This window comes from Pelodiscus sinensis, unplaced genomic scaffold, assembly GCF_049634645.1.
Source record: "Pelodiscus sinensis isolate JC-2024 unplaced genomic scaffold, ASM4963464v1 ctg60, whole genome shotgun sequence".
Lineage (NCBI taxonomy): Eukaryota > Metazoa > Chordata > Testudines > Trionychidae > Pelodiscus > Pelodiscus sinensis.
This window is the reverse complement of record NW_027466001.1, coordinates 309,592-333,138: the sequence shown is the minus strand read 5'-3', so window position 1 is coordinate 333,138 and position 23,547 is coordinate 309,592. Positions and strand designations below refer to the sequence as shown.

At 43.2% G+C, this 23,547-nt stretch overlaps 1 protein-coding gene across 3 annotated transcripts in view; it reads left to right on the top strand.

Annotated features, from left to right (window-relative positions):
* OGT (O-linked N-acetylglucosamine (GlcNAc) transferase) overlaps window positions 1–23,547 on the top strand; it is a 100,381-nt gene that overhangs the window by 34,188 nt on the left and 42,646 nt on the right. For all 3 annotated transcript variants that reach the window (XR_012900194.1, XM_075917997.1, XM_075917996.1), the window contains exons 7-14: window positions 7,786–7,981; window positions 8,707–8,847; window positions 9,028–9,128; window positions 9,322–9,475; window positions 9,582–9,683; window positions 10,036–10,215; window positions 14,564–14,722; window positions 18,112–18,201. Coding sequence is in view for 2 of the 3 variants with exons in the window: in XM_075917997.1 (XP_075774112.1) it covers window positions 7,786–7,981; window positions 8,707–8,847; window positions 9,028–9,128; window positions 9,322–9,475; window positions 9,582–9,683; window positions 10,036–10,215; window positions 14,564–14,722; window positions 18,112–18,201 (1,123 nt within the window). In the remaining variant the exon portion in view is untranslated. The remainder of the gene's footprint in view (window positions 1–7,785; window positions 7,982–8,706; window positions 8,848–9,027; window positions 9,129–9,321; window positions 9,476–9,581; window positions 9,684–10,035; window positions 10,216–14,563; window positions 14,723–18,111; window positions 18,202–23,547) is intronic.

The following is a 23,547-nucleotide window of genomic DNA, read 5'->3' as shown; positions in this document are numbered from 1 at the left end:
CTGAGCCCCCCCCCCCCCCCCCGACTTCCTGGATCTGGCCCCTGAGGCTCAGGGCTCCTCCCCTCTAACATTGGGCAGCCTGCGTTGGCACTCCAGCCCCCACTGCCCCTGCCCAACTGATTTTTTTTCTGTGGGTCAATAGCACATCCACACTGAGTGGACACTGAATTGCACTTAAGGCTGGCCGGAACCAGGTCCTGCAGGGCATCAGGTCAGGAGTTACTTTGTGTGGCTACTGTCTGAGGCCAGTGCTTAAAGGGGATTCTCTTCTCCTCCTCCCCCCCCCCCCCCCCCCCTCCGGACAGCCAGGTCTCAGGTTGCCTATCTCGATGAGGGACAGCAAAGCATTTTGTCTCTGTGCTCTGGTTGCCCTCACTCGGGACACCATGGGCACTCTGGTGCTTCTCTTGGACGCGTTGCTGTAAGCCTGGCTGCACTTTCTGCAGGCTGCCATCCGGGAGGTCCATTGGGGGGCTGTCAGTGTCCAGGAGGCCCTGCAGGAGACCTTCCACCCTGAGGAGTACTAACAGTCTCCCTGGTCTTCCCCACTTGGGACTTGTGCCTCATTCCTCCCTCATGTCCTTCCACTTACCCCTCCTTAACCCCCCTTCCTGATGTCAAATAAAATACATGTATTTTCATGAACACAAACTCTTTATTTAACAAAACTGGGGGTGGTGGGGGGGGAATTAAACTCTGGTGAGACTGGGGAAAAGAGGGGGGAGAGGGAAGGAGAGAGGGTGGAAGAGGGGAAGGGGAAACGTGAAGGGGGAAGCAAGGGGAAGAAGGGAGAGGGCAAGCTCAGAGATGGGGGTTTTGCTGGACCAAATTAATTTTCATGCAAACCTGCTGCTGGGTTCGCATGTGGCCTTTGGTGGCCAGGCTGGCAGCTATCCTGCCATAGACAGCCGCCTTCCTCTATCTAGTGCAGAGATCATGGACATCAGGGGCATTCCCCCCCCAAACCTGAATAAGGTCCATGATCTCCGCCCTGGACCAAGAAGGCACCCGCCTTCTCCGGGCCCTGGCAGGCTCTTGGGAGCTGGCAGACTGGTCCTGGGGAGCGGTGGAGGGCTGGCTGCTGGTAACTTGCTGGCTCATGTTTTGGGGCCACTGGATCAGGGACACTGACTGCTGGCTCTGGGCTGGCAGGCTTGGAGCTGGCACAGGCAGTGTGGCCAGAGTCTACTCCTTTAAGGGCTCCAGGGAGGGGGGAAGGGAGAGGAGTGTTCTTGGTTGAGGCCAGAGTGGCCACCCTGGGAAGGCTGGAGGCCCCCTATTTTGAAATAAGTGTCTACACAGCACTTATTTCGAAATAGCTATTTCGAATTTGGCGTTATTCCTTGTAGAATGAGGTTTACCAAATTCAAAGTAAGTGCTCTATAGTGGTTTGGCTCTGTAGACACTAGGAAAGTTATTTCGGAATAACTTTGCTGTGCTGACATACCCTTTGTGCTCCACCGCTCCCCTGCTCCTCTCCCTGCGCTCTCTCTTAAAGGGGATATGCTGTTTTAATGCTGTTTTATTTTAATTTTTGTTTTGTTTTTGCTTTTTGCTTTTTTTCCTTCAACAGAACTTTTTCCCAGTGGGGTTTTTTTTTGGGGGGAGGGAACGTTCGGTATTTTTGTTTCAACTCTCTGGCAACCCTATCTTTGAAGAATCTCGTGATACCATCTAGATGTTTCATTAGTCTTTAAGTGTTTCCTGTGACTCTTTGTTGTTTGCTAATTAATGGTTCTGATCTGCCCCCTTAGACAGCCTTCAGGTGCTGATAGACTCAGCTTTCGCTTGAGAGATTTTTTACTCACTGCCTTTTCTTTGTCATCCCTCCCTCCCAATTTTCCCTTTTTCTACCCCACCCTCAGTTCCCTATTTATTTTGGTCCTTAGACATACAACACTCATGTCCTCTGAAGAAGTGGGCTGTGCCCATGGAAGCCCATGATGCCATCTACATGTTTTGTTAGTCTATCAAGTGCTACCAGAGTATTACTTGTTTTTTCAGTTGACTAGCTACAGTTCTCTCTGCCTGGGTTGAGCAGGCTGCAAGGGGAGGTGTGTGTGCTTGGACATTTGCATGATTGCATTTCAAACAAAGTTTGCATAAGGTGTTAATGGCTTAAAGGGTAGTGTTAATTTTCTTTGTTTGATTTCATATTAACTAACTTATGCATTGCTACTTGTTAAGTATCCCTTGTTTTAATATCTTTCTTCCACACATGGACTGCTTAAAAGTGTGTGTGTGTGTGTGTGTGTGTGTGTGTGTGTGTGTGTGTGTGTGTGTGTGTGTGTGTGTGTGTGTGTGTGTGTGTGTGTGTGTGTGTGTGTGTGTGTGTGTGTGTGTGTGTGTGTGTGTGTGTGTGTGTGTGTGTGTGTGTAAAATAGTGATAGAAATGTAGCCGTGTTAGTCTGGGGTAGTTGAAGCAAAATGCAGGACAATGTGGCACTTTAAAGATTAACAAGATGGTTTATTAGATGATGAGCTTTCGTGGGCCAGACCCACTTCCTCAGATCCACACCCCCACACACACTATCTCAATATTGGTGGTACACAAGAAATTTCAAGCCGCCCAAAAGAAAATTGAACCGGGTTAGAGGGAACATCAGTCAGCAGTCCTGACCCAAAAAAGGTTCCCCATTCCTGCTGTATAGTTTCAGTTTTCATCTTTCTTGCATTTTGAATTCCCTTTGTTTATGGAAAGGGATAAATCATGCACTTGGGTTTCTATACCATTTTATTTGATAAGCGTTTTATGTCAACTTAATTTCAGACCTTCCTTCTAATCCTTCTTGCTATTGCTCTTTGCACACACTTCCATTTCTGAGGTAGGAGAGCTAAAATGGAGCACTATATTCAGCTGAGAGTTTAACTAATTTTACATTATCTAGCACATATATTATAGTATTTTTGACTGCTGTGACATATTGCACAGGTCTACAGAGACATCTGCCTAAACTCTGATTTTTTTACTTTTGGGGGACCACTGTTAATTTGAATCAATGAATCTCAAATTTTTGGTCCATCATTTTTTTCCCCTAGGAAATTAACCAAGTTGTGCTGTTTTAGTGCTATATACTAGAATTGTTAATCAATCAGCTAACTCAAAAATGAATCTCAATTGTGACTATTAAGTAATAGACAATCAATTGAAATGTATTAAAAATGTTGGCTGGTTGGTACATTGTTCAGTTTCAGCACAGAATACAAAATGTTCAGTGCTCACTTCCAATTTTTATTACAAATATTGGAACTATAAAATCATAATAGTATTTTTAAAATTACCTCTCTCAGGTACTTAGTGACTTGTAGATTACATAACCGCACTAAAAAAAAAAGTAAAACATTAGTCTACAAGTCCACGCAGTCCTGCTTGTAAACAATCTTGTTCAGCCAATCACTAAGAGAAACATTTGTAAGAGATAATGCTGCCGGCTTCTTTACAGTGTTGCCTGAAAGTGATGATAGACATTCGCAGAGCACTTTTGTAGCAACATTGAGAGGTATTTATGTCCTAGATATGCTAAACATTTGTATACCCCTTTTGGCCACCATTCCTTGCTTCTATGCTGATGATACTTGTTAAAAAAAATTAATGCATTAATTAAATTTGGCTGAATTTCTTTGGGGAGACTAGCATGTCTTCTGTTCTATTTTAACTGCATTTTGCTAGATATTTAATTTTCTAGTTGCCTCGAATGATAACCAGCTCATGTTCATTTTAAGAACACTTACCACAAATGTGAGAGAATGCAAAGAAGGTACCAATGTAAGATTTTTAAAGATAGCTATTGCACTTGACCCAGAGTTTAAGAATCTGAAGTGCTTTCCAAAATCTATGAGGGAGGTAGGAACATGCTTTCAGAAGTCTCAAAACAACAAGACTTTGGTTTGGAAACTACAGAACACAAACCACCAAGAAAGAGACTCAATCTCTGTTGTTGGCATTTGGCTCAGATGCCGAAAATGAATGTCAATCTGTTCTGCTTTGCATTGTTATCAAGCAGAAACTGTCATTGGATGGACGAATGTCTTCTACCCCTTCTCTACTTACGCTCCATCGAGGACATCTTTATGATCTGGACACATGGCCAAGAAACACTGGAGACATTCCAAAGATATTGCAACAACCTACACCCCACCATTAACCTCAGCCTGGACCATTCCACATGAGAGATCCATTTCCTGGACACCACTGTACAAATCATCAATGGAAAATTAGACACCACCCTCTATAGAAAACCCACTGACTCATACAGTTACCTACATGCTTCCAGCTCCCATCCAGCACACACCATATGATCCATCATCTATAGCCAAGCCCTTCGATACAACCACATCTGCTCTAATCCCACTGACAGAGACCAGAAACTTCAGGATCTCTACCAAGCATTTATAAACCTCAACTACCCACCCGGAGAAATAAAAAAGCAAATTGAAAGAGCCAAACGAATACCTAGAAACCATCTACTACAAGACAGACCCAAGAAAACCAACAATAGAACACTACTTGTCATCACCTACAGCTCCCAACTTAAACCTGTCCAACACATTATCAATAAATTACAGCCTATACTGGAACAGGACACTAAACTCCAAGAAGCTCTGGGAGACAGACCCATAGTCTCCTATAGACAACCACCTAACCTCAAGATGATTCTTACCAACAACCACAGGACATACCACACTAATACCAACTCTGGTACTTTCCCTTGCAACAAACCCCGTTGTCAGCTTTGTCCACATATTCACTCTGCTAATACCATTATTGGGCCTAACCAAGTGAGTTATAAGATCAAGAATACATATTCCTGCGCCTCCAGAAATATAATCTATGCTATTATGTGCCGAAAGTGTCCGTCTGCTATGTACATTGGACAAACGTCTCAGACACTTCGCCGAAGAATCAATGCCCACAAAACAGACATTAGATAGGATCACAAAGAAAAAACAGTTGCTTGCCATTTCAACCAGAAAGGACACTGTCTCAATGACCTACTCACCTGCATCCTACTTCAGAAGACATTCAAATCTGCACTTGAAAGAGAATCCTGTGAACTGGCATTCATGCTAAAATTCGACACTCTCCGCAGAGGCCTGAACAAAGACCCCAGCTATCTTACCCATTACAAAGATAGCTTCCCTAATTATCACCTCTAACACTATTAACTCACAGACATCTCCCCTTCCCCACCTCTAATATCATTAACTCACAGGCATTCACCTTCCTTTCTCCCCCTCTCCCCTGCATCCGCCTTCTGTTCTGAAATGTGATTTGTCCTTTTCATATGTGTTCACTTTTTTTAAATTGTATCCTTTGGTATATATGGCTGTGACTATTTTCTTCCACTATTTGATCTGAGGAAGTGGGTCTGGCCAACGAAAGCTCATCATCTAATAAACCATCTTGTTAGTCTTTAAAGTGCTACATAGTCCTGTATTTTGTTTTAATAATCACCAAGTGGGTCTTCCATATAAATTAGTCTTCATTTCATGGAAGAAGGGAGCTTGAAGAGGGATTTGAACAAGAAGCGTAGTGGCTTGGAAAGGCATTCCATGTGTAGAAGGAAAGCATCTTACACCACTTCTAGAAGTTATGTAGTTTATCCACTGACTGCCTTGTTCCTTTCTTTTCGCCTCATCTTTGTAGAGGTTATAGGTAGCTGGCCACAGAAATCTTGTTTTCAGGGATTAAACCTCTCTGCATGTAATACTTCTGGAGATTCTTACATTCACAGTTTATTTTTCTTAATGTAGTAGAAATATATTTAAAGTTATATTTTTTTCTACCAAGCAGTGCTTGGTAAGGTGGTGATGGGATAATAATCCTTTTAGTTTTATACAGAAAGGAGTATTCTTGTCTACCTCAATATTAGGGATTTCAAGTCCTTTTTGTAGCGGGAAGTGAATTTGTGGATTAGAGGCTCTCTTGACTGTTAACTGTTGGGGGTGACATTTTCCGAAGTTGGTCAATTAAATAGATATCATGAAAAAAGCAAGCAAAGCTTTTAAACATTGAGAGAGTCATTTGTCCCCTCAGAGTTCAGTGTTGATTTCTGTAATGTCATAATCCTGTTTCTCCAGTTGACATATTTTTAGAGGGTAGACAAGTCTTTTCATGCCTTGATCTCATACCAACCAGAGGCATAAACCCTATTTTCTCTTCTATGTCGGTTACTTTTATGATGAAGTTAAATGTAAAAATAATTTTCTGCTGTTTGTTTGTTTTTGTTTAATTAAATATTTTTACCCCACCTCTCTATTTTAAAATATTTGAGGCGGCTTACAAAATTTTTTTAAACACAATACAAATATATATAAAAATGTAAAATACGTGACCCCCCAGAGGGACATAAAACCTGCTAAAAACATAGATAAGAGGAACATACACATACAGACTCAAACATTAATAAAAGCATGAGTAAAAAGGGTGGCCTTAGTTTGATGCTGAAACAATGCTAGCTTTGGCGTCATGCGAATATCCCGGGGAAGAGAATTCCACAGCCTGGGAGCAAAAGCTGAGAATGCCCTGTTCCGCGTAGATGTTAATCTTATCTCCACAAGTGGGGAAATACAAGCAAAGCCTTCCCCGCTGACCTCAATCCCCGGGCAGGTTCATATGGGAGAAGATGGTCTTTCAGATACCCTGGACCCAACCCATGGCTTTATTAGGTCATAACTAAAACCTGAAATTGTGCCTGGAAACATACAGGGAGCCAGTATAGTTGCCAAAGCACTGGCATAATGTGCTCTTTATAACGAGTATTAGTTAAGACTCAAGCAGCCACATTCTGGACCAGTTGAAGTTTCCGAAGGCTCTTTAGAGGCAGCCACACACAAAGTGCATTACAGTAATCCAGTCTGGATGTAACAAGAGCATGGATCACAGTGGCAAAGTCATGCTTGTTCAGGAAGGGTTGCAACTGGTGGATCAGAGGAAACTGCCCTAAAGCAGTCCTGGCCACTGAAGGAATCTGGTTTTCAAATGTTAAAAAAGGGTCCAGGAGGATTCCCAAGCAGCGTACCTGTTCTTTCAGGGGGAGAGTAACCCCGTCTAGAACAGGTGCCATGCCACATTCCCGAACAGATGGCCTCCTGATCCACAGGACCTCAGTCTTATCTGAATTCAGCTTCAGGTTGTTTGACTTGATCCAAACCATCACCGCCTCCAGACCCCTGTTTAGATCAGTCACTGCCATACTTGGTTCTGATGTCGCAGGGAAATAAAGTTGGGTGTCATCTGCATATTGATGGCACTGTCCTCAAACTCCTTATGACCTCTCCAAGCGGTTTCATGTAGTTATTAAACAGCATAGGGGACAAGATGGAAACTTGCGGGACTCCACAGCACAATTGCCATGGGGTCGAATAGCAGCCCCCTAGCTCCATCTTCTGAAAGCATCCCAACAAGTAGGACCGGAACCATTGCAAAACAGTGCCTCCAATACCCAACTCCACCAGGTGTTCCAGAAGGATACCATGGTCGATGGTATCAAAAACCTCTGAGAGGTCTAAGAGAATCAACAAGGACGCACTCCCCCATCTGTCTCCCGGCATAAGTCGTCTACCAGGGTGACCAAGGTGGCTTCAGTTCCAAAACCAGGCCTAAGGCCAGACTGAAATGGATTGAAGTAATTGTTTCTTCCAAGAAGAGCGGGCGGTGGCGTTGCAACTCCCAGCCAAGTACCTTGCCCAAGAATTAGCAATTGGGCGATAGTTATTTAAATTATGTGGGTCCTGTTTTTCATAGGCCATATATGAATGCTAACCATATATCTCTCATTACAGAGCTGTAGCAGCCTACTTACGAGCCTTGAGTTTGAGTCCTAACCATGCAGTTGTGCATGGCAACCTCGCCTGTGTGTATTATGAGCAAGGATTGATAGATTTGGCAATAGACACCTACAGACGTGCTATTGAGCTGCAGCCACACTTCCCTGATGCCTATTGTAATCTGGCAAATGCCTTAAAGGAGAAAGGCAGTGTAAGGAGCATTTATTTTGCAGTTGGCTATATTTGAAGTTCATCTGATATTTATTTCAAGACCTTGAATGATGATTTAAGGTGGGCTTTTAGAACATAAGAACAGCCATACTGGGTCAGGCCAATGGTCCATCTGGTCCAGTGTCCTGTCTGCTGACAGTGGTCAATACCAGATGCCCCAGAGGGTGGGAACACAACAGGTAATCCTCATATGATCCCTCCACTGTCACCCACCTCCTGAGAGAGGCTAGGGACACCATTCCTACCCATCCTGGCTAATAGCCATTGATGGACCTAACCTCAGAGAATCTATCTAGCTCTTTTTGGAACCCTGTTAAAGTCCTAGCCTTCACCACATCCTCTGGCGCAAGGTGTTCCACAGGTTGACTGTGCGCTGAGTGGAGAAAAACTTCCTTTTGTTTGTTTTAAACCTGCTGCCCATTAATTTCATTTGGTGGTCCCGAGTTCTTAGATTGTGGGAATAAGTAAAGAACTTTTCCTTATTCACTTTTTTGCCTTTATTTTGCCTTTAATGTTTGAGTGCTTTGCTTGTCAACTTGTAGGAGAAACAATAGGAGCAAACAGTTCTCCATCTCAAAGCTTTTAAAGGTAGACCCATTGTAGCGATAATCTCATTAAGAATGTTGTCACAGAAAAATGTCGGACAGCAATTGCCTTGTTTATTTTGTTCAGTCCTGCTTGAACACGATTCTGTTTGTTTGAAAGGTTGCTGAAGCAGAGGAATGTTACAATACAGCTCTTCGTCTATGTCCCACACATGCAGACTCGCTTAATAACTTGGCAAACATCAAGCGGGAACAGGGCAACATTGAAGAGGCTGTTCGCCTGTACCGTAAAGCTCTTGAGGTACGTTTGGATATGAGGAAGAGGGTAGGATATGGACAGAAATGGTGGGAATACAGGAGGAGTGGGTTTATTGTACTTGATAAAGAAGTAGATGGAGGTGATGGTAATTCTGTTAAACTAAGATTTGATGTCCTTGAAAGATCTCAAAGGCAAGCTAATTGCCATCTTTGTTTCCTACAGGTATTCCCAGAGTTTGCTGCTGCCCATTCAAATTTAGCAAGTGTTCTACAGCAGCAAGGAAAGCTTCAAGAGGCTCTGATGCATTACAAAGAGGCTATTAGGTAAGAAGCTTTGCTTTTTAAAATTCCCTAATGCTGGAGACAGGAATTCTATAGTGGCTTTTGCCTCTGGTATGCAAACAAATAACTGAAGAGCACTTTGGAAGGGTATTCTTAGAGTACAGACAACTTGTACTGTGCATAAAGTAAGGTGTGTGGTTGTTTTTTTTTATTTTGGTTTTTTTTTCAATTTTAGAATCAGCCCCACCTTTGCAGATGCTTATTCAAATATGGGGAATACTTTAAAGGAGATGCAGGATGTTCAGGGAGCTTTACAATGTTATACCCGAGCCATCCAGATAAACCCTGCTTTTGCTGATGCTCACAGTAACTTGGCCTCTATTCACAAGGTACAGCCATGTTTGTGGCCTTTTACTTTAAATAGCACAGTGATTCATTTGGTAAATTCATCCCAGAATCTGCTTTTGCTTGCTGATTTGGTTTCTTCTTTTGCAGGATTCAGGGAACATACCAGAAGCCATTGCTTCTTATCGCACTGCTCTGAAACTGAAACCCGATTTCCCAGATGCTTATTGCAACTTAGCGCACTGCTTGCAGGTGAGGGGAGAGGGCTGGGACAGTAATTCTATTGGAGACTAGCAGATGTACCCAGCACTGCACAGAAAAGGGCAATTATCATGTGATCTATCTCCGTCATCCAGTTATAGCATTAGCAATCAGAGGCTTGAGGACACCCTGAGCCAAGGTCTGCTTCCTTGACCATCTTAGCTAATGGCCATTTAGGGAATGATTCTCCATGCCTTTAGCTAATTAACTTATTGTAGTTTTGGCGTTGACATCATTCCCTGGCAATAAGTTGCACAAGTTGACTTCGTTGTGTTTTTTTCTTTAAACCTGCTTCCTGTTAATTTCATTGGTTGATCTCTTGTTCTTTTATTTCTTCCTTTAGATTGTCTGTGATTGGACAGATTATGATGAAAGAATGAAAAAGCTGGTCAGCATTGTAGCTGATCAACTGGAAAAGAATAGACTGCCTTCTGTCCACCCTCATCACAGCATGCTGTACCCTCTTTCTCACAGCTTTAGGAAGGCTATTGCCGAGAGACATGGAAATCTCTGTTTGGATAAGGTAGGAGCTTTGAAGACTTTCCATGTGCTTGGCTATCCCCAAGGAAATGCAGATTGTGTATTGGTGTATTCACGTATGTAATGCCAGTTTTAAAATAGTGGTCATCGGACTTAAGATTTACCATCTTGTTGAGATTGCTGGGTCTCTTCACTTCTGTTCATGTGAAGTTGGGTATTGTGAGGGATTGAGAAGAGGTCAGTCAGATTTAACAGCCATCAGTAACAATGACTGTTAAAACATCTTACTTCAATAATTTGTGCCTCCAATCTATCTCACCTACCTTGTTTCTCTAGAATCCTATGTGATTCCCTCAATATCTGATCCTGCTTCATCTCCACACTGCCCTGCCCTGATTGTTAACTGGTAGGGTGGGGTTTTTTTAGATCCCATGAACTGAGCAGCTTTTTTAGTGCTTGCTCGTTTCCATTCCATGTTAGATGTGTATGTGCTCCATCTGCACTGGTGTCAAACTTTTCCTTCAGTGGTTTCCAAAAATAAGGCAGCAACGAAACTGGACCTTTTTGGGAGAGAAATTCATCAGGATTAAAATTACGGGTGACAAATCATAAGGCCCTCTTGAGTGGAGATTATTTTAACATTTGACACCCTGTGGCCAAATTGTGTCTCCAAGAAGATCCTAGGAAAGCATTTCAGGCAGTTCGAAAAGAAGGAAGGGAATTGCAGTAGTGCCACTGCAAGTGGCTTTGGACATGACTAATTTTTTGGCATGGATCATGGCCTCGGTCTCCATCAATGAAAGAGGTGTCATGGCTGCAGTCTTTGGGCTTGTTGGTAGACGTCCAACAGTCCATCCAGTACCTTCCCTTTGATGGAAATGCTCTGTTTGTGGAGAAAACAGACAGTACATTGCATGGGCTCAAGGATTCTTGCACTATGCTCAAGACCCAGGGCCTTTACATCCTGGGGCAGCAGAGGAAGTTATTTAAGCTGCAGCCTCCCCACCAGCAGCATAGTTGTTGTACTTCGAGTAATGTACGGGATCTTTTCAGGAGGATAAAGCAAAATGCCACATTTATTGGTAATACATATAGCAGTCAACACGTATCATATGCATATGATCTATTACACACACTCTCAAACACACACAATCACACTATGTCTTGTTATGAATACTTGCTTCCCCCTAACTTCACTGGCCAGATGAGTTAGATTGGGGAGGGGGGTGAAGCTGGGCTTTTTCTGCTCCGGCTTGATGTTCCTGTGTTGACAAGACGAAACCTGGGATCCTTCTGCAAGATACCTTTTGATTTTTAGTAGCACCGTGCTCATGCAAATCTATCATCCTATGCATTTGCAAAATCTGTGTTGTCATATGCACGTGCAGTTAGTGGTTTGTGGCTCCTTCTTCTGGGTGTTGTCTTAATGTTGCCACATTCACCTTCCAAGAGGGTACTTCCAAAAGCAGGTACTTGTTGCTGACTCCAAAGGCTGACCATATGTCCAGTCGTCTTTCAATGAGCCCACTTAACTGGTCTTATTGTCCTTGGATCTGGCTTTCATCCCCTCTCCAACCTTGCGACTCTCTGGAGGTGCTTGCCTTTCATGCCTTATCCATTCACACCTCATTCATTCATCGGGGAGGGGGAGGAATCAAATAAAAGGGGAGAGATCTGTTCTGGTAGAAAGACATTATCTTTACCTTACTCATTTTTTAGGGACTGTTCTACCAAAACTTAATACAAAAGACTTAGAAACTTTGTATTATGTTCTACGTGAAAAGTTTTCTGTATAAAAGGATTCAATACAAAGCTACATAAAAGGACTTGATACAAGGTTAAAAACTTCAATGAGAAAATAATCTGACCCAATATGACCATTCTTATGTTCTTATGGTGCTCTCTAGGCTCACAGGTCTGTTGTTTGAGCCCTTGGACTCTTGTTCTCTTTCTCATTTATCATGGAATGTTGTCTTCCTTGTGATGGTGGTGTCTGCTAGACAGGTGTCAAAGATAAAAGTCCTGACCTTATATGACAGCTTTAGTCTTCCACAAGGACAAGATACATGTATGATGCCATCTGATCTGCCTGCCAAAGCTGATGTCTGTCTTCATATGAATCAGGGCATTTTCCTCCTGCTGTTCTGCCCTAAGGTGCATAAGACCAGTGAGGATAGAGAGCTGCATGCCTTTGATGTCCATTGTGCTTGGTGGTGTTTTACGTAGAATGTAACTGTCTGGACTGTTCCCCACTCTGGCACTCAGAGTGCAGAAGGTGAGGCCTGCAAGAGACCTTAAAAATACCTTCTCTTTGGGCTCTCCTTACAAATACTCCTCAGAATGTCAGATTCACTGGCTCTGGGGGAGAGGCTGTCACCATCAAGTGAATTAAAATCCTGAAAACCAGGAAGAAACAGTTGGACTTCTTCCAGAGGGGTACCACGAGAGCTCTGATAACTGACCTTGAGGTAGGCGTGCACACACACACAACTCCCACGACACGAGAATCAAATCATAGCTTTTAAAAAAAAGGTGATGTTTATTAATAAAACAAAAGATATACTTGATGATAGCATACTTGGTTGCTAAGTGATACAGAACAACTGAGAAAAGAACAGATTAAAAAACAGAGACATATTGTCTTTGGGCTGCAGCTTCAATATGGGGGAGGGAAGACATATGGAATTCACACAGAGAAACTTAACCAACCAGAAAAGAAAGAAACTAACCAAATTGCAACTAAATATACGTTTTCCTCCCATATTTACTCTCAATCCCTTCACGGTCCATGCCCCATATTCCTTGGAGGTATGGTAGTCCTGCCTGGATTTAAGACATCCTGTTGCTTCGGCTTCTGGTTTACAAAATTCACACAGAGGAACAGCAGCAAGTGTATATTTACAATTTTAATGTCAGTACTGTATCCCATTGGTTCTTCTGGCTCCCTTCCAACACCATTAGCTACGTGAGTTTAACCCTTTAGTCACTGAGTGCTGGCCATCATAGTAACAAGTCCTTTTGTAGGTTGATACAGCTCTTTGCGACAGTGGACATAATGAGGGGCTTTAGTCTCCTCTCAGAGAATATCCAACTGGATCATTTCTTACATCTAGATTGGTATGGGTAGAGCCCTGCAAATCCATGGATATTAGCGTTGTATCTGCATTTGCAGGTGTGGATGTGGGTATTCAGAGCACATGTTTGTGGAGTTTGATGCAGATACAAATTTTGTATCTTCACAGGGCTCTGATTATGAGTTGGTGTAGGTCAAACTGCCACCTCTGGCTAAGGTGCAAGCATCATCAGTGACCATGGTGCAAGTACCCATCCACAACATTTGCAGAGCTGAGATGTGGTCTTTGGTTCATGGTGCTTTATGCCATCACCCAGCAAGTCAGCTGTGACAAGCTTCACATCCATAAATTCCTACCGAATTCTGTTGGTACTGCTTGGGAGTCAGCTAACACGGAATAGATCTGAGCAAACACTTGAAGAAAAGGCAGTTAACTTTTTCAGTAACTGGTGATCTTCAAGATGTTACTCATGTCCATTCCATGATCGTCCCCCCTCCTTTGCTTTGTGTCTCTGGCCAGAAGAAACTGAGGGTGGGGGGAGCTGGTGGTGCTGCTTATATTGTGCAGTATGGGCATTACTATAAGGGTTGCCAGAGTCGGTCCCCTATGGACACCACTGAGGGAAAAACTTAAGGCACTGGTGCATATGGTGACTGTACACATCTAACATGGAATGGACATGAGCAATACATCTTGAAGATCAGTTATGGAAAAAGTTCAGTTACTGAAAAAGTTAACTGTCTTTTTTTGCTTAGTGTTATGATCTAATTTCTGCTCCATTGCCTTATTATGATTGCAATTCATTGCACTTGTTTATCAGCCTATATGTGGCACTGCTCTGTTGCTCCCTAGTACGCTAATCTTTTGATAACATTTTGATACTTGGCTTTTTCCTTTTAACTAGCGCATGTAGACCGAGCTGTATACTCAGGTCTCCATTTACACTCAAATTTGGATAACACACCACTCAGCCTGGGTGAGCAACACATGTACAACCCTCTACCTGAAATTTGGGTCAGATGAGGTTTTCAAGCATTACTGGCTAATGAACAGGAACATAATTAAGTTAAGACTGTGTCCTCTTTGCTTGCTCAGTTGTGATTAGACTCTTGTAATGCACTTTATGGGAATTTGTGCATTTTCCATTAAACCTGTATGATTTGAAAAGGCTATGCCAATCTTGCAGTAGCATAGATACTTAAATATAGGGAAAATAATTGGATAAATCTGAACGTATAGCTTATCTACTATTTAAACTCTTGATGCTTCAGCTTTTGTTTATCAGTCTTAAAAAAATTGTGTGAATTTGTTTGCTAGATCAATGTCCTTCACAAGCCACCATATGAGCATCCAAAGGACTTGAAGGCTAGTGAAGGCCGGCTTCGTGTTGGCTATGTGAGCTCTGATTTTGGAAATCATCCAACATCCCACCTAATGCAGTCAATCCCAGGAATGCATAACTCTGACAAATTTGAGGTAAGAACGTAAATAGTATGCTGAAATTTTAAATACAGCCTGTAGAGATTCCTTGGGGAAGGTGAGGTGCATGATTTACATGGAAGGCTTTAGGTTACTTCCCCTTTCCTGGCACTTGTTGGTGTATTGCCTTATGGAAGAGGAGGCCTTGTCTTTTATAGCCAGTAGCAGATCATCTTGCCTTTTAAGAAGTGGCAGTGAAAATCTCCACGTGGAGAGCCATTGCATCCTCAAGGAGACACACATTATGGGAGGAGCAGTTATGGGGAGTACACAAGACATGGAAAAGGAGGTGGCTGATATTGTATTGTTTGATATCTTCTGGCAGGGTCTTCCTCATTTAAACCTTAATCTTTCTTTATCGTTTCTCATTTGTGTGGACAGCCAGTGTTTCAACAGGATCAGCATACCAAGTAATGCTACCAAATGGTAGCTATGCACCTGTCTAAAATCTACAGCCTACCACAGTCATGCTACTTAATATTTATTGCATAGTCTTATGAACCATTTTCAAGAAGTCATGAGCCAGGAAGGAGCTTGCGGTGGTTATCTCTGTCAAGAGAACCTCACCAGCTTCAGATGTCCTGGCTTCTCATTTGTAATTAGATTAGGAAAAGAGATGTACAGTTGCACATATGTATTTTCCAAGAAGCAAGTATAAATATGCCCCTAAAATTTGCCAGTTTTCAGATTTACTTTTGGTATAAATGGTGTCAAGCGATAGTCCCTATGTGTATTCTACACTGGGGTATGCATGCTCATTATGCACCTATATCCAGATATTTTTAGTAAGCTGCATCCATTGGGTCACACATGCACATTTTTTTTTCTTTTAGTGCTCCGAACCAAGGGTATCGAAGATCGATACCTCTCTAGTTCCTTCTTACCACTGCATGGCTTGGGTCACTCTTCTGTGTCCATTGCTGGTTCTGCAACTGTCATTACTTACTTATAGCATAAATAGCTTTTACTAGTCCCAGGCTACATAGACTATAACATGGTTGGCTTGGGTTTTTTCCCTTCTGTGCTATGAAAATTGTCCCTAGAAATCTAGGATTGTGCACTAGCTTCTGGAACTATTTCTACTCTCTCTTGTTGCAAACATCAGTGCTGCCTCTACAGCCTAGAATAAGCTCACATCTTTCCCAAATTTGGCATTTGTGGCTTCTTCTCCCCCTTAATTTCCACATCCAGAACCTCAGTTTTGGAGTAGGTCATGAAACCCCTGTTGGATAAAGGCTTGGGAGACTTGGGTGTACATCAGCTTCATCTGGTAGGCTGGTGTCCCTTAGATCACTAGCTCAGAAGTTAAGTTCTAAGGCAGAGACGGATAAAATCCAGCTCACCAAGCCTTTTAATCTGGCTTGCCCCTGCAGTATGGAGTAGCTCTAAACTGCTCAAAGAAGCTGGCTGCTCCCTGTGGTGCTCTGTGCAGTGGGGAGGGAAGGCTTCATTTTGGAATGCTCCTTTAGCATCTTGATCATCCAGAACCAAAACTTGAATCCACTATTTCATGCTGAAGTAAGCACCTTGCCGTCTAAACCAGTAATCATCAAACTTATTTTTGCTTCTTTTTCTGTAGTCATATATGGCTTCCAACCCCCACCCCCAATTACATATACCAGCACGTTGCTTTGAAGGCAGAGCGGAGAGCAGTGGTTGCTGACTGAACACGCAGCTGTGAAGGCGGCAGCAGCAGCATAAAAGTGTAAAGGAGGCAACAAGAGATTCTAGCATCCCATTGCTGCTGTTCTGCACTGCTGCTACCACTGCAGGGCTGACAGCCAGCGCTCTGCCACTTGCATCTGAGGGACTGAAGGGCGTAAGGGGAAGGGTACCCTAAGTGCATAAGCTCAGCCACCAGGTGCTGACAGCCAGTGCTTTTCATAAAAAAACTACATACACAGGTCATAAGAACGTAACATTAAAATATAGGAACGGCCATACTGGGTCAGACCAAAGGTCCATCTTGGTATCATCCAAGGGCCCCAATGGTTGTTAAGCAGTCTTCCTGCTTCTGATCTAGTTATATAACTTTTTGCTATTACTTTTTGATTTTGAGTTTTTTCAATCTGCCTTTTGGCTTTTCTTATTATATTTTTACATTTAATTTGACAGGATTTATGCTCCTTTCTATTTCTGTCACTATGATTTGACTTCCACTTCTTAAAAGATATCTCTTTATCTCACTGCTTCTTTTACTTGGTTGTTGAGCCACAGTGGCACTTTTTTGTTCTTTTACTGTATTTTTTAATTTGGGGTATACATTTAAGTTGGGCCTCTATTATGGTGTCTTTGAAAAGTTTCCATGCAGCTTGCAGAGGTTTTACTTTTGTCACTGTGCCTTTTGGTTTCCATTTAACTAACCTCCTCATTTTTGCATAGTTCCCCTTTTGGAAATTAAATACCACAGTGTTGGTCTGCTGAGTTGCTTTTCCCACCACAGGGATGTTAAATTTCATTACATTATAGTCCCTATTTCAAGTGGTCCTGTTATATTTACCTCTTGGACTAGATCCTGTGCTCCACTTAGGACTAAATCAAGAATTGCCTCTCCCCTTGTGGGTTCCAGAACCAGCTGCTCTAAGAAGCAGTCATTTCAGGTATCAAGACATTTTATCGCCAAGTACTGTCCTGAGGGGATGTGTACCCAATTAATATGCGGCTAGTTGAAATCCTCCACTGTTAAGTTTTTTATTTTGGTAACCTCTCTAATCTCCCTTAGAATTTCAGAGTCACTATCACTGTCCTGATCAGGTGGATGATAACATATCCCTACTGCTATATTCTTATTGTTAGAGCATGAAATTATTATCCATAGAGATTCTATGGAACATTTTGGCTCATTTTAATATTTTTTACTTCATTGAAGTAAAATGGAGGCCTGGCTTGGGAGGACTGCCTCATAGTTTGAGAACCATTACTCTAGACTAATCTGGTTCATGCAGGTTGATAGTTTGAATCATTGAGCAGTAAATGTTAATTTATTAAAGATGAAAATGTCTGATTACCGTGTTACTGGATCCATTTCACACTTCTGACTGGAGAGCTTTCTCTAGAACTTGTCTACTGTTTCAAGACTCAGTAAAGAGAGATGGGCTGAGCATAATATCAATCCAAAAGTGAGACAAGTGGTGAGATGATTACGCTAACAAACTCTTAAGCTGCATATATGCAACTTTTGAACCCTTATTTGGGACTTTTCATGTTCAAAGCACTTATAAAATAACTGGCCAATGTGTGTGTGCAGTAAAATTAAACTTGGTCTCAAACAGTTTCCTGTTTTGAATTAGGGTGACACACAGAGTAATTGCATAGCACTTGATGAAATTTTTGTCAATAGTCTTGAGTTTCAGGTATGTACTTACTTTTGATGCTGCATATCCTAGGTGTTCTGTTATGCCCTGAGCCCTGATGATGGCACAAACTTTCGTGTAAAGGTGATGGCTGAAGCAAATCATTTCATTGACCTGTCTCAGGTGAGTTTTTATTCTTTGAATTTGCAGTATGTTTTCAGAAATAGAGAGCTCAACATGTGTTTAAGGATCTTGGGCACAGTGCATTTCTTGGAGCACAAACTATGGTCCCAGGTAATGGTAAGAGTGATCTCCAGAGTTCCTGAGTTTGTGGTGGTGTATGTGAGCAGGTCTCTAATAATGTAGGGAATTGATAGGCATTATGTGAATTTTGTATGTTGGAATTTCATTAATGTGGGTGGGTGACTCATAGTGGATTAGCCTATATTGGTCAAATACAATTGCTACAGTGACTACTGAATATTTTGGGCTTAATTCTTGGGTACATTAAGGCTTCTGCATGCTACTCAAATAATACAAAGCAATCATGGCTTAGCAGGTTGGTGAAAAAATCCCCCTGAATACTGGAATAACTGAAGGATTTAGTCCCTGGAGCAGCTTCTGCCTCTATCATCTTTTGTATCCAAGGGATGTGACACAGGTTTTACAACATCCTAAATGATCCTCAGAAATAGCACCTGGGTCTGTGGTTGGCTGGCATAAATTAGGATACTCCTGAAAATCCTTTGGTGCACATACAGGCTAAAACTGGCTTGGGACCTAGACAGTCCCAGTCTCAGAGATAGCTTAAAGCCATTTCCTTGGGCCATGTAATACTAAACTCATGTGCCACTTTAAATCTGGGCTCTTGAGTAAAAATGGTGTATTTGCTAAATCAACATCAACAAAACTGCTGATGTTTGAGACGCTCTGTGTACTTGTACTTGCAAAATCCATTGATCTTTGTAGAAAGCACTGCCTGTTGAGTGCCTAGCTCGTAAAAGGGCTATATCGATCTTTTCTAATTCAGTTCTGATGACTAAGTGTGGGTATAGGGACCTTTCCTCTGTAAATTATTTAATTTTTAAACCATTTAATTAGCTAATCAACTAGATTTTAAGACCAGAAGAGACCATTATGGTTTAATCTGACCTGCATAACACAGGCCATGGATCTTCACTCAGTAACTACTGCAACAAACACTTAACTTCAGTGTGAAGTTGGAACATATGTTCTTCGAGTGGTCCCCATGGGTGCTCCACTCATGGTGTCGGGCTCGTCCCGGTGCCATGGATTGAAGACTTGCATAGCAGTGCTGTGCTGGACCACGCATGTGCAAGCAGCAGTTCACGCCATTCGTGCCTTTGATCGGTTTCACGTGGTCTGGCCCCCGCTCAGTTCCTTCCAAAAGCCCTCGGTCGCGGATGGAGCTCCATCTCTCCCTCAGAGTTCTCCTTACCTCAGATCTGTATACAGTTACTACCATACCAAGTTTCCCTTATCCTTAGTTGATTCTTGTTCTCGTTCAATGTTCCTAATAAATAAATAAATAAATACATAAATAAAGGTCCTCAACGGGAAATAGACTCTCCTAGAATGCCTGGTTCCCCGGGCTTTAAGAAATGTACAGTCTGCTGGGAGCCCATGCCAGTGTCACACGGGCATGAGGCATGCATATGGTGCTTGGGAGAAGCACATGTACCACAGCGCTGTCAGCACTGCTGTTAGCTGACAGCCAGAGCCTGTAAAGACCGGGAGAGGCATTTGAAAATGCTCTCTATGGACATAGCGCTACAGCCTGCTGAGTTGTCTACCACCTCAGGGCTCAAGCACATAATATCTTCCAGCGGGGCGTCTGCCCCAAAAAAGCTCAAGCCGTCCCCAACCCAGTCTCTTCTAGCTGCTCTTAGTGCTGGATGGGGCTTAAAGGATGGCCCGGGCATGTCAGGGACAGCTGCTGCAGGGTCTCAGTGGGCGCCAGACCCCAACGGAAAAAAACTGCTGCCTGCGGCACCAAGAGCACAATTGGCTCTGGTACCATCGGCACCGTGGAAATTGACAGCTGCGCCAGTGTCACTGGGCACATCGGCAGCAGGAGCAGCCTCGCTGCCTGCGGCCCTGGCACAGCAACTTCTAAGCTTCCGACCTCAACCTTGTCGGCACCGGAGCAAGCGTGTTTGGCACCTCATTCCCCGGCACCGCTGCGGAGCACTGCAGTACCAGAGGGAAGCCCCTGCACATGCCACCGTGCATCCAGGGCTCATTTCTCCATCCCCAACTTTCTCCCCGGGGCCATCCCCCTCTCCACAGTTAGTTTACCAGCATCACCATAGAGCACGCAGCCCAGTGTTTCCTAACTGCTACTCCTGCTACAGGGAGTCAAGATATAGAGAGAAGAGGCCCCGTCTCCACGGTGTTCATTACACTATTCACAATTACCTATTAGGTCACCATGATGCCATTTCCATACCAGACATAGTAGTGTTATCTTCTCGACTCTGATCACCATCATGCTCAGAAAAATACTATGGCCGTTACCATAGGGTATACTATGACCCTACTCCTCATAATCGGATCTTCCACTGCTACAGGAGACTACATGTTGCTGTTCATCTCCTGATTCTCGACACATACCTCCAGTGCCCCAACATGATCACTCTCCGCCTCCTCCTCCAAAGAGCCCAACGATTCAGTTGGAACAGTTGGAGCCAGAAGGACAGTTGACTGATCCAGAGGACCCTCAGCAGGGCGTATCGCCAACAGACCACTCATCCTCTCCAGATGAGGCGGTGACTCCAGGGGACGTTTCCCTGCCAGACGATCTGAAACAATTTCAGGATCTCTTCAAACGCGTTGCAGATAGCCAAGAGGTACAGTTAGCAGATGTTCGAATGAAACACCACCGCCTCTTGAAGAATTTATGCACTTCCCATTGATGAGGCGATCATGGAGGTTGCGGAAGAAATATGGCAGACTCCATCATCTGCTCCTCCCACAAGAAAAAAGCGGATAAGAAGTATTTTGTCCCTTCTAAGGGCTTGGATTTTCTGATTAACCACCCCCAGCCTAACTCATTGGTGGTTGACACAGTACAGCATAGATCAAAAGTACCACAGTACAGAAATACCGTTCCAGAGAAAGATAATAAGTTGGATTTTTTTGGAAGGAAAGTGTGTTCTTCAGCCATGTTGTTACTACGTATTGCTAACTATTCTGCTCTCCTTTCCAGTCATAACTTTGACAATTATTCAAAGTTGGCATACCTTCTGCAGCATCTCCCTGACTCAGAAAGACCATTGCTCAAATCCATAGTGCAAGAGGGATATGCATCGTGCAGAGCAGCACTATAAATCGCCGTGTATGGTGGTGGACATTGCTGCAACAGCCACTGCTACAGGAGTGGCAATAAGAATATCTTCATGATTATCGTCAGCTGCAGTCCCAAAGGAACTCCAGAATAAGGTTGAGGACTTGCCCTTTGATAAACAATCTTTTTCCTAAATTGATAGCTTAAAACTTTATTTTTGACTTTGGTGCACTTTTAAAATTAATTTTAGTCTTTTGGTGTGCTCTTAGAAAGAGATTGTCTTTTTAAATTTTTTTTTTTTATTTTGTCCTTTTGGTCTGAAATCTAGTGTTTCAACTAAAAAAAAAAAAACCTGCAAAGTTCATTTTGATCCGCTTATATATTTTGAGCTAGACTTTTTTACAAATATTATTTTTGTAAGGGTTTCTGGAAAGTTCGGTCTGACTGGAATTCGTGTAAAAGTGTTCAAGGTGCCAGGTGTTGTAGAAACACAGAACAAACCTACCATTCCAAATATAAGTGAGACCGCAGATGAGCACAATTGAGAGAGAGTGGGGAGAGAAGGCAAGCAACACAAAGAGCCGTTGTGGAAAACCAACTGCCCAGTTATGGATGCTGTACACATTAGAATGAAAGTAGGCTTTCAGGGGGAGTTGAAGGAGCTGTGCATGTTGAAGGGGAATTCATTTGATAGATAAAGGTAGTGGGGTGCTGTTTATTGAAATATTGGAAATAGGTGATCCAACCTGGCAGCAAGTCAGAGCACACATCTCCACAGTGGAGTTAAGGAGAAGGGCCTAGAAAATGAAATTGTTAGTTCTTCATAACCTTAAAATAGAACTTTTAAATGTATATGCAGATTTGGGGTAGGAGCTACGTGTGGGCTGTGCCTGGGGAGGAGGCTTTTACAAATGGGGGGGGACGAGCTGTGCCCAGTGGAGTTATGCATGGGCTGGGAGGGCAGGCAGGGGATGCTCGGGACAGGCTGGGGAGAATCGCTGGCTGGGAAAGAGCACTGGATTTGGCAGGGCAGCTGGTGGTGGCCATGTGGGTCTCCCTCAGGAGGCAGGAGTAGTATGGGCTGGGGCACGCCTATGGCAGGACCGAGGTCTGCTTGCGGCGCGCTCTACCTGCAGCACCACGCACCCAGCTCCCCTCCTCCACAAGCCAAGGCTCACTCACGACAGCTCCTGTGGTCAGGCTGGTGGGCGGAGGAGGGGGAGGTGACGGCAAGAGGCCGCAGCAGAGCATGCCTGCCACGTTGGCCACTGCAGCCACGCTTCCCCATGAGTGGAGCTGCATGGTGCGGCACTGAGCTACGCAGCAGAGCACGTGTGCAGGCGCTGGTGGGAGTGGCTGCGTTGGCACGTGCGCAGGAGCGGCGAGTTGAAAATCCTGTGACAGAGACACAGATGAGAACGGTGGCCACTTCATGGAAAGATTGTCTAATAAGAAAAAGGACCTACAGATTTAAGAACTTCAGGTGGCAGAGAATTAGCCACCTTCCTAAGGATGCTGTTCTAGTGATAGTTACTGTAATAGTAAAAAACCCCTTAGATTTCCTTATTTTTGTTTGAATTTTTCTGGTTTTTCAGATTCCAGACACTGGATCTTTGTTTTTGTTTTGTCCATTATATTAAAAGGCCTCCTGTCAGATCTTCTCCCTTTGTACATAATCAAATAACTGCTTAGCCTTTTCTTGGCTAAAATAGACACTGAGCTTTTCATTAGTTTTTCACTTTAAGGCAGGTTTTCCCGACTGGTAATTCTTGGACCACTTTTTTTTAGCCTTTTCTACTTTTTGAAGTTTTTTTTAAATATGATCATCAAAATTTGGCATAGTATTTCAGAATTGGTCTCCCTTAATTTTGTAGACTTTACTAATTCCTCCCACCTCTTTAATTCTTTTTTGTGGTCTGTATGTATACCCAAGGATTGTGCTTCTGTTTCTCTTGAGTTCTCACAGTGCTATTGTTGGGTAGTTTTGCCATTACACTGCTTTTAATGTGGATCTAGAGAACTCATTCCTTCTGTTCCTGGCAGGCCAAGTGTCCAAGGACCATTTGAATCTGCCCTCCGTTGGTCCCAGAGGCTGCTATACACATCTGCTGCTAACCGGAGAGCTCATACCCTGGATCCTCTGCTTTGTATTAAAGGTCTTCGTGTTTCTAGCTCTCTCATTGATAAGTCACTTTGTGCCTCTTTCATTGAGGAGTGATCAC